The sequence below is a fragment of the Trichosurus vulpecula genome, chromosome 6 (assembly GCF_011100635.1).
Source record: "Trichosurus vulpecula isolate mTriVul1 chromosome 6, mTriVul1.pri, whole genome shotgun sequence".
Taxonomy (NCBI): domain Eukaryota; kingdom Metazoa; phylum Chordata; class Mammalia; order Diprotodontia; family Phalangeridae; genus Trichosurus; species Trichosurus vulpecula.
Window position 1 is genome coordinate 43,809,837 of NC_050578.1, and position 11,437 is coordinate 43,821,273.

General features: G+C 48.1%; 1 protein-coding gene across 1 annotated transcript; it reads left to right on the forward strand.

The window, feature by feature from the left end:
- The first annotated feature begins 3,216 nt into the window (after positions 1-3,216).
- On the forward strand, positions 3,217-4,683 carry NEUROG2 (neurogenin 2). The gene is made up of 2 exons (XM_036762312.1): positions 3,217-3,265; positions 3,778-4,683. Exon 2 carries the CDS (start codon positions 3,805-3,807, stop codon positions 4,681-4,683), a length of 879 nt encoding a protein of 292 aa, XP_036618207.1. The 5' UTR covers positions 3,217-3,265; positions 3,778-3,804.
- Positions 4,684-11,437: the final 6,754 nt, after the last annotated feature.

The following is an 11,437-nucleotide window of genomic DNA, read 5'->3' on the forward strand; positions in this document are numbered from 1 at the left end:
CAAATTCACTGAAGAAGCTAATTTTTCACTTTCTCATAGAAGCTTTGAATATAAACCCCAGATTCCATAAACTTCAGAACAAACCATCCTACTTGGTAGGACTAAATATTACTTACAGCCCAGAAAAAAAAAAAAAACAAAACAGGTTCATAAGGCCTGCAGGTTAGTTGCTTTGGAACTCGGTTCTTTTTCACTTGTTTCTATTAATTCATTCGACTACTTCCAACAACCAGCACTTCTTAGAGAATTTTTGCAGGTTGACTACATTTCCAAAGGAGAAGCCAAATAAACCTTTTCTTTGTTTCTAACACTATTTGGTGGATTGTTTTTCTTTACCATCAACTTGCCTGAATAGATGCTGATGGCTGAAGACTCCTATACACTATAATGCACTTTTATTTCCTTTGTTTAGTTCTCTTAGACTAAAGAAGTAGCTTTTCCCTTCCTCGATAACTTCTCTGTTTCGACATGGTCTCAGGTTTTTCTTTCTCATCCTTTGTTTCTCTCTCTCTCTCTCTCTCTCTCTCTCTCTCTCTCTCTCTCTCTCTCTCTCGATGTTTGACTATCACTGATAACGTCTTGTAGAAATGTTCCAAAAATCAAGTACGACGATCATTCCCCAACCTTTCATGCCATCCGATCTTTAGATTCACTAAACGTTTAACTTCTCAAGTTCTCTTTGATTTAGATATGACAGCATCATGGTTAATGGCACAGTGGAATGAGATAAGGGAACGGTCAGGGAGGAGAGGGACTAGGAAAGATTAGGAGAGAAAGATTTGCTCTGAAGTATCCCCTCATTTTCAAAGAACAATATCAAGATTGTTTGGGGACTGAGTGGAGGAAAGGAACAAAATCCCCGTTCTAAATAAAGGGATTAGGAAAGAGATTCAGTGAGGAAAAAAGATGTGGAAAAAATTCAACTTTCTTACCAACGGGGAAAAATTAAAATGGTTTGCAAGAATAATTTTGTGAGGAAGGAGGTTAACCTGGAGTACAGAAAGCTTCACTTTGCAAATGTTTTATTTCCTTAGTACTATAGGTACTAAGTACTTATTACTTTTTCCTATCTACTCACCCCAGGATTCCTATTTTTAAAAATCTGTAATTAAAAAATTTAATTTAGGAACACAAACAAAAAACGCTGCCACACACCTACGACCTTTTCTGGTTGTTTCCCTTCCCTAAAACAGGACTCCAAAGTCTCTACGTTACAAAGTACGACAGAGAGAGAGAGAGAGAGAGAGCTAGCTTACAATACTAACCATCCCTCCCTCACCTTCCCCTACATCCATTGAAGTAAAAATAAAAACATCGAAGCAAAACCTCTTCCACTTAGGAAAAAAAAATAACACCTAACTGTTGAAATAAAACAAAACAAAACTTCCTTTCCAAAATGAATCGCAAAGCACGGTTTCCCTGTCTGTAGGGGTCCTGGACATTTTTAACCACTCACACCAGACTATACTGTAACCCCACCCACCTATTCCTTCCTTCCACACACGGGAAAAACACACGTTCCCCCTCCCTCAATAAGTGTACCCACTGGGAGTAGGGAATATGGTTGGGGCAAAGAATAGGAGAACCGGGTAGGGGGAACATTAGCTTTCAAATGATGAGGACTGACAGAAGAGGCAAAGGACCGATTGTCAGACAGGAGTCAACTTCAACTCATCGAAAATCTGCGAGGACTAGTGCCGTATACCTATCTAAAGTCTCTCAGCGACCTTGAGAGACCGCTTTAGAGTCAAAACAGTCCACTGGCCATACTTGCCCACCTGGGAAGCCATGCCCCGCCCAACACACACACCGACACACGCGTCTCTAGATCCTGCTTGGCCGCTACCTAACTGTATAACCTTAAGCAACTCACTTCTCCACTCTGGGACTCTGTGGGCCTCGGTTTACTCATCGTGTCAAATGAAGAGAGTGGACTAGATGATTTCTATATTATATTGTTATGCACTATATCTTTTAGAAATGCTTCTACTCCCCAAAGCCTTTCGCTTTCTATTCTCCACCCCCAAAATAACTTGAAGGGAGTCTTCACCACTCCCATACCGGCTGGAATCTTCGCCGATCGCTACTCCCCTTCCATCTACTCCTCTTATAATATAGCTTTGCAAAAATACAATTAAAAAGAAACGCTCTGCGGCCCCATAACCCGGACTAATTCCACTAGAATTCTGACTCCTACTAATTCTTCATCTCCCTTTGCAGGCGAAGAAAGGAAGGAGGACTGAGAGTGCAGGCAGGGTGTGAGTTTGTGTGCGCGCACTCCCACCGGCTTGCTTCGGGATGGGGAGGATGTGGGAGCGGGTGGGGGTGGGGGTGCGTGCTTCTCGGTGTCCCCTTTTCCCCCCACACCCCCTACTCTCACCACCACCCCCCCGACCCTAATGAGGCTGCTCAAAGGGAGCGGGCTCTGGTGCGCGTGGCTTGCAGAACTCCCAGAGTCCGGGGTGCACTGATTGGCCAGCTGCGCCTCGCGACCACCATTCATTAATAAATTAGCGGCACGCTCCAGCCGAGCGCGAGCCACCAATCACAAAGAGGAGCGGCGGCGGCTGCGACAACAGCAGTTTTAGCAGCAGCAGCCGCCACCGCCGCTTCTGCAGCCTGGGCCGCAGCTCCCAGCTCAGACTGGAGCTTTAGAACCACTTTATGCTGATTAGATAAAGAGGAGGGGGGGAAAGGGGGTTGAAGAGGGGGAGGATGGATGGATGGCAGCATTGGGGAGGGGGGAAGGGGCTAAGAAAGAGAAAGAAATGAGTGATGATAATGCAATGAAAAGAATAAACCCGGGGAGGGAAGAGGGGAGGAGGGAGGAGGAGGACAGGGGGTGGGGGATCTGGGGGGCCCCGGGGGCAGATTTGATTGTTTTCTTGGTAGTATATAAGGGGTTTTAAGGAGAGTCGTGTGCCAGACACACAGCCATTGAACCACAAGCAGCTTCACTTTAACTGGAGTGTCGAGGAGTCGCGTGCCAGGAGTTGCACCACCAGGGACTGACTGACAGACAGACACGCAACACCACCAAAACACACAAGACCAAGGGGGCAGCCGCCGCTAAGGGCCCCTGCATCGACTCTTGGCAAAGGTGCTCTTGGGGAGGAGCTCCCCAGGACAAGCACATCGGCAGCACGAGGTCGCTCTCCAGGTGGTGAGCACAGTCCCGCTGCTCCAGGACGCCGGAGAAGCTTAGGGAACAGGCTGAAGCTCAAACCCGAGCAAGCGATTATAAGGCGCAATTAAAGCGAGCCAAGTAAGTTTCGGAGCTGCTTCACACTTTCGAGCGCTCTTCTTCCTTCTCTTATTTTTCCATACCTTTTGTGATCACTATTTAACCCTGTGATCATTGTCTGTTGCCTTTCTCTTTTAAGATGCTTTAATGCCAGGGACCACCAGTGTCTTTCCCGGGGGATCGAGTTGCGACCCAAGGGTGTAAGGGTGGGTGAGAAGACACAGCCAACCTAGCGGTGCAAGAATAGGGTGCAGTAAAGGACTAAACACAGTCGCACGGGGGCGCAGAGTGGCGAGGCGTGTGAGCCTAGAAGAGCAATTGACTAAATCTTTACCCAAAGGTGCAGTTGGAGACAGGAGAAAAGAGTATTGGATTCTACTGGAGGGTCGTGGTGGTTTTTTTTTTTTTTTTAAGAAGCCACCCATCTCTCTCTCATGCCTTTCAAAAAAAGTCCTTTCGGTTGGTCAAAGCAAGTGTCGTTTCGATTCAAGGCGTTACTGAGTTTCTCTGTGTTTTTGCCCCGTTCCTGACAGGTGCCTTCTCTTTGCTCGTGGGCAGAAATGTTCATCAAATCCGAAACCTTGGAGCTGAAAGAAGAGGAAGATGTGCTGTTGCTCTTGGGCTCGTCCTCCCCTTCCTCGTCTTCCCTGACGCCGCTGACTTCCAGCTCGGAAGACGAGGAGGAGGATGACCTGGACGCGCCTTCCCGAGGGCGGCGGCCACGGTTGGTTGAAGCCGAGCAAGCGTCTGGAGGAGGAGTCGGCGGAGACGGAGGGGGCGGTGGCGGAGGTGGTGGGGAGGAGTGCAAGCCCCCGACTCGCCTTCTAAGCCTGGCTCACGAGTGCAAGCGACGGCCAAGTCGGGCCAGGGGGAGCTCCCGGGGTGCCAAGACGGCGGAGACAGTGCAGAGGATCAAAAAGACCCGGAGACTCAAGGCCAACAACCGTGAGCGGAATCGGATGCACAACCTGAACGCGGCGTTGGACGCGCTGCGCGAGGTGCTGCCCACGTTCCCTGAGGACGCCAAGCTCACCAAGATCGAAACGCTGCGCTTCGCTCACAACTACATATGGGCCCTCACCGAGACCCTGCGGCTGGCGGACCACTGCGGGGCTGGGGGCGTGGGCGGGGGCGCGGGCGGCCTGCCTGGGGCGCTCTTCTCCGACCCCGCGGTGCTGCTGAGCCCGGGGGGAGCGAGCGCGGCCCTGAACAGCTGCGGCGCAGACAGCCCCTCGTCCGCCTCCACGTGGAGCTGCAGCGACAGTCCGGCGTCCGCGTCCTGCACGCCCACCAGTTCCACTTCTCCCTACAGCTGCACTTTATCTCCCGCCAGCCCGGCCAGCTCGGGGGGCGGCTCCGACTTGGACTACTGGCAGCCCCCGCCCCCAGCCAAACACCGTTACGCACCTCTGCACCCCATAGCCAGGGACTGTATGTAACACCATGACTGTCCACACTGCATCCTGCGCCCCTGCCCCCTCCTTCAGTCATCCCCTCCACTCCCCAAATCCTCTAGTCAGCTCACTTGACAGTCTAGTTGTATGTTACGTGGTTGCAAAGTCCTTTGGTTGTGTTTGCTCTGGGGTTTCCTTCTTCCAAGAGGATTTCAGTGTAACTTGGGAATGGTATGGTGGGGGGCAGGGGGAGTGGTGGTGGAGGAAAGGGCTCTGCCTCGCAGAGGTGTGTTCGAATTCTGCATTGTTCTTGTTTCAGTAGCTCAAGACCACGCGGCTCTGCGGGAGCGCGGGCGGGGGCGGAGGGAACCAGCGGGTCTATCCAACCAACGGAATCGCCCCTCCCCCTCCCCCTTTCTCTTTTGGTCTCATCCATGTGAACCTCGGAGGGGGAACGCAACTGGTTAGTGTGATCTTGTCACCTTTGCGTCTCCATAAAGATGTTAATGTCGGCTAGAAAGAAATGTGTCTTAGCATCTGAATGATATAACCGGTAACAAAATTATCCACAGATTCGCAATGGCTAGCATCTGCTTTCTTCCCAGTGCTGCCCGAAGCCTGTGGGAATTTCACCTGTCAAACCAAACTTTCCCTCTCTGATGTGCACTTTGCTCAGTTTCCCAGATTTGTCACAATGCCCTTTGTCCAGCCCTTCTCTTTCCTTTTTCTTCTCCATTTTGCCATCTGTCTCTTATGATTTATAAGGGGAAAAAGTTGTTTTGTTAGAGGGCCAGGTTAGAAGTCATTGTATAATTTGTAGGCTTTGTAATGATTGAATGCAAGCGTGGAAATTTAGGCTGAACTCTCTATCAAAAGGAAAAAAATGTGGAGGAAAAGGGAAAAATCGGGAGGGAGGGTTGCTTCATGCATTATTTATCTCGACCTTTTGGGGGAGGAGGAACTCCCCCATTCTTTCAAGAGATTAAAAATAAATCAACAGACTGAAAACCTAAGCAGACACGGAGCATTACCGCAACCAGCCACACACGTGGTCTCTTCTATTTATTATAAAGAAAGATTTCATGGGAAAAGTATGTATTTTTTTGTATATTTTACAGAGTTTATTCTAGTATGTATTTACAGCCCGGAAAATAAGGGGGAAAACTTCTTGTGACTAAAATATAAATAAAGTATCTAATTTTCATAAGTTTTGTGTCGTAATATGTTCTTGGCCACTAGGGTTTTTAGTCAATGGATTGAGCTGTGTGTTGTGCATTGATATAGCTTAGGTTTTGAAATTGTTACCATGTTGATCCACTGACATAGTTCCGAAGGAGAGTGTGATGAGGATGCACAGCTATGTAATTATAGCAACAGAAGACTTTTCTTGGAGGGAAAAACAAACCAAAGGGAAAATTGAATTATCTGAAACAGAACCAGGACAACATGATGTGGTTCTCCTTGCAAGTGCGAACTTAAATATATTTTTAAAAAATAAATTTCTGATAGATTAAGGTCACCAAATAAAGTGGGAACTACAATTTGAGTAACAATATGTTCCAAGTTCACTTTATATGGTTAAAAAAATTAAACAGTGAAATTTAGATTTCATGTTGTAGTAAAAGGAACATTGGTTTGGGAATCAGAAGACTTGGGTGCTGGTCAGAGGTCTGTCACCAACTATCCTGATGTTGGGCAAGTCACTTAAGCATTCTGGGCCTCAGTTTCCTCATCTGAAGAAAAAGAGTGTTGGATTAGTTGATCTCTAAGGATTCTTCAAGCTCTAATATTCCAATAGTATAAAAAACCCCAAACCAATTGGCTGAAGCTGACTTCAGATCATTCATTTTAACAATCAAGTTGGATAAAGTAAGTAAATAGCAGGGATCCTAGGAAGAGGTAAGTGGTAGAAAGAAGGTAACTTGTACAGAAAATGTGTATACCTCAGTTTTCCAATCTGAAAATAATCCAACTTTCTAACCTCCTTTGTAAACAGAAAACTAACCTCTAAATCGTCTCTTTTCTCCATTTCTTTTCCCCACCCCACATCTCTGATCTATGTAAAGGATAAAATATCCTCAGGCCTGGGAAGGCCTGGGACAAGGATGTACAAGTGGATATCATAGAAAATTTGAGTTCAAATGCCTTAATGCATTTGTAAGTTCAGCTAGAGAAAATCAGATTTTGCTTAAGAGAGATTCTGCTTTGCATCTCAGGTTGTTGAATCTTCCCCTCTCCTCTACAGATATTATAGTTTTTCATCAGCCATCATCATTATCAACCCATACTTCTACCATCCTTCTCCTCCCCCCTTCCCATCATCATAATCATTATCAAGTTTGCTTCTTATCTGGGCCAAATCCTGTGCTCTTATAAATGAAGCAATGATTTGGTTTCATGGGGGGAGAGTTGAATTTTAAACAATTCTGTGTCTGCCCTATGAAAATTATAATCGATGCCATCAGGTAGTTTTTCCACTTCTAAGATTCCATGATACTATGCTACAAAGCTATTGTTGCTTAAGCCATTGTCAGCGAGAAAGTGTTATTTTCTCAACACTTTCATAGAGTTCTGCGTCAAGCCTTTAAACCCTTCTTTCCCTACCAATGCCAAATGATAATATTGGGGATTTGTAATCTATAGAGTCGTGATGCCTGCAGATTAGTTTCTGCTTTTTATCATACCCACCAGTGATAATGACAGGAAATGATAATTCTGTTGGGATGTCCCTAAAGACTGAGAAGGAGCAGTTCAAGTTTTGAAAGGCCTGTAATTGGACAACTCCAGGAGGCAGCCCTTTTCTTGACTCAGTTGGAAACTTTTTGCAGTTAGGTCAGGTCGCACCAGGTAGCCAGCTGCTACAAATAGACTTCTTTACATACTGAGTTAGGGAGCTGTGGAATGGGCGTACTAATTATAATAACCATCATTTTTTTTCTGAATTTAGCTTCTGCTAACTTAACTCTGTCGCTACTGCCTAGCCTGCCCTCTGATAGTTTTAAGCAGGAGCACACTGCATAACTAAAGATTTCTAGCTGGGAAGCAGTGATTTGAACCAATCCATTAGGGGCTCTTATATCTCTTTCTCAGCCTTCTCTTCTGTGCTTGTTCCCACAAAGCTGTCAGAATTGCACAGAGGAGAGCTTTCTCTACAATGCCTGCATTCCATTTCTTGTTTTAGAACAAACTAGAGACCCATGCTCTCACCTCGAAGCTGACTGGAATGGCCAGAGCCAAGAAGTAGGAAACTAAAGTGCCTTTTCCATTCTTCAGTCAGGTCTAAGGAGAAAACACCAGGCTGTGCAAGGAGGACCAGGGCCTTGAAGCTATGTCATGGGCTTCTTAGCAATCCCCCCAGGGCCTCCCCCTCACCCATCACTGAACACCCTGGGGCCTCCTGTTTCCTGAGGTAAAGTTGGTCTAGATAGTTTCTGAGGTCCCTTCCCATTCTAGGTTTAACATTCTATGACCACAAACTTGAAACACCTCAACGTAATGTGTCCTTTAGATTCCCTGCATATATTAGGCATTAGCGAAATATCAGATGGAAATGGATGGTTCAGTCACACGTAGCTTACCAACTCTTTCTTTCAGTGACCGTTTAGAGAATGTAGCAGAGAATCCAAGGATTGCTCACACGCTTAGGTGTTGGAAAAGCCCACAGTGGATCCCAGTTTAATTTAGGGACTTTGAGAGCGCTAAACAGTTTGGAGAGGGCTAAAAATATTTTTTTTGAATGCTCCATCTTCCTCTTCCTCATCTCAAGATCTATATCATCCCAAGGCTTATTTTCCTTGCATAGGACTCTTCTCTCCCCCTACCCTCCCAACAAACACTTTTAAAGTCTATCCCAGTCCTGCATAAGGCCTACATCGTCAGTGCGCTCCAAAGGGCTGTTCCGGGCCTTCTGTGGGCAGCTACAGAGAGCTACAAAGGTTACAAAGTCTCCCTCTGGTTGCGAGCAAAGCCTGACCCAGGCCAGACTGATTCTCAGGGTGGTGAGACGTGGCAAAGGAGGAACAGCGGGATCAGAACAGGCCAGGGGCTGGCGGTGGGCAGGTGACAGAGAGTTATGAGGCGACCTGCCTTGCCCTTCCGTCGGGAATTTCTCGGCCTAGTTCTTGTTGTCTTTGTTTTCCCGGGTGTTTAAACAAGGGTTTAAGGTATCTTCGGGCGCAGTTCGGCCCAGAGAGCACTAGGGCATTTGGGGAGGGAGGTCCAGTCGGTGACGGAGGACGAAAAGGGAGCAAAGAGCCACAATTCAACCTCTGGCTGCCTCTCTAAGGCTCTGGCCAATTATCTACTCTTGGTCTCTCAGAAATAATCGCTTCCCTTCCTTGGTCTCCCTAGAAGCCCAGGCTCCGGCCCAAATCCCCTGTACGGACTCTCTGCAGAGCCCACTGAGGTTGGCCTGACTGTCGCGACAGGAGCCTCCAGTGTCTGGTGAGCTGGCTGGAGGCGCACTCACCCTATCGCCTTACCACCCGCACGTCTTACGTATGCGACTCTCTCTGCCCACCTAGCCTTAAGCCGAGAGTCGGTAAGCAGCCCAGAGCAGCCTTAACTCCAGAGTCCCGGCTGCTCCCAGACTCCCCTCCTCAGTTTTCTCTGGCACAGTCTGCCCCAGGCTTGGCGCACTCCAGGTTCCCTCCCCCCACCCTTCCCCCACATTTATTATACAGCCCGGAGCAGGTTGTGACTCCTGGGCATAGACACCTGGAAACTATTAAAAAGCACCGCCTCCCTCGCCTACCCCTTCCTCCAGCCCCAGTCCTTTTCCTCTCTCTCCTCCAAGCCCTTAGGCCCCCTGGACTCCCCTGCCTAGCTTCTGAATGCATTGATTAAATAAAAACGGGCCCTTAGTGAGTCTGGCCAATACGAGGCGATCCTGTGAGCGTGAAAGCCTTGGCCCGGGAATCCGCAGAAGAAAATGTGTGAAAAGAGAATTAGTGAAATTAGGTTAGACCAATAAAACGAGCTGGCCCCTTCCCCACTCTCCCCCCACCATTCTCCCCCACTCTTCTCCCCCAGCCTCAGGCTACAAGTACAGGGGACGAAACTATTGTTTCCAACCTTGGCAGGGGGTTCATTGTGTGATAAATAATTCTCCTCCACACACACCCCCTCCCAAGTTTCTTTTACCCTTTTTTTAAAAGTTGGAATTTGCATAATCACTACTTTGATGTGGCCAGAAATCTGAAGCTTGGTCTCCCCAAATCTGCCATTGGCAGAGGAGGAAACAAAGCCAGACCCAGAGCTTTCACTGGGCTGACAGTGTGGGGGCACAGCGTCACAAACCGCTCTAAGCTCCTGCCTTTTTTTTTTTTTTAATAAAGGATCCCTTTTAATGATTAAACTTAAGGAATGCCAAAAAGGGATAGAGGAGGGGTTAAGTATGAGTGTCCCTCCCCCCATCACCCCTCTCCAATCTCCCAAGGTCCATTGTTCTCAATTTCTTTCTCCAAATGGACTTTGGGGGAGACACTCCAGGTGGTCATGAGCCCCCATCCCCCAGTCTTCCCACCAGGCCCACACCGCGTGTAACTTTCTTTTTTTCTTTCTCCTGACCAAGTGAGGATAGCGAGGGAGTGTTAGAGTCTGCTGGGGGGCGGGGAGGGGCCTATGGGTTTGCAGCTAGAGAGTGACAGACCTCTGAGTTTTGCACCGAATGACTTTTATTGGCATCCCTCTGACCCTGACCTGGGGTGGGGATGGGGGTCAGAATTTTCTTTTCTGTGCTTAGGGCTTTCCCCCTTTTCCGTCCCTCCCCTCCCACCCTACCCCCCCATCTTTTTGTCTCTCCATCTCTACTTCCATCTCTATCTATCTGTCTCTGAATACCCTCCCCCTACAGTTTGGCATGTGCCCTCTGGACTGAATGCACTCTTTAAGATCCTACAATCACCCCTACTGCCTCTTTGGGAATGGGGGCTGGGGAAGAGGGGCTCACTGCTGGTTTCCGAGGAGGCTGAGATGTCCCTGACTGCTGCAGCGGTTCTATTCAGCATTCTCTCTGTCCAATCACTGGATGGCCTGGGGATGCAGCCTGTGGTAGGCTTCAGAGGGGGGCAGGAAGCGCAATGGAGCCAGTCCTTTGGGAAGGGACAGGGCAAAGTGAGGGGAGCTGGGAAGCTATTTTTCCATACAAGGTGGCAAACATGAGTCAGGAAGATGGGTCTGGGAAATAATCCTTATGGTGTGGTCACTGCCATTGTCTGGGACCTCCTCTCCATGCCAAGGGCTGGGGGAGGGGGAGGGAGAAGAAGGGAGGAGGGTGGGAGAGTTGTTTCTGCCAGCATTTTTGGTGCACTCAGCAGTTGAGGGAGGGGGGAGAAGCAGAGGGAGGAAATATCTCATTGAATTAGCTTGCAAATATCACTGGAAAAATTTGACTGGAGGAGGCAGTGCCTGGGAGGGGGCCTGCTCTTTTCTCCAGTGGAGGTTCTCATTTGAAGGCTGAAAGACTCAGCCCTCTCCCCCCCCAAAAGAGCAGGGATCATAGGATCATAGATCTAAGGCTAAAAGTGACCACAGAGGCCATATAGCCCCATCCCCTAATTTTACAGATGAAGAAATGAGGTTGGCCCAGAGAGGTTAAATGATTTGCCCAAAGTCAACCAGGAAGGTCTTCTTATAGGAGGGCATCCAAATTGAAGCTTGAAAGGACCTAAGGCTTCCAAAGAGTCACAAGAGATTTCAGGCAAATCAAAGCCTCTGGCTCACTCTCTCACTTCCCCTCCCCCACCATTACACACATAGGGTACAATTTGGATAAAAGCTTATAGACCTGCCAAATATT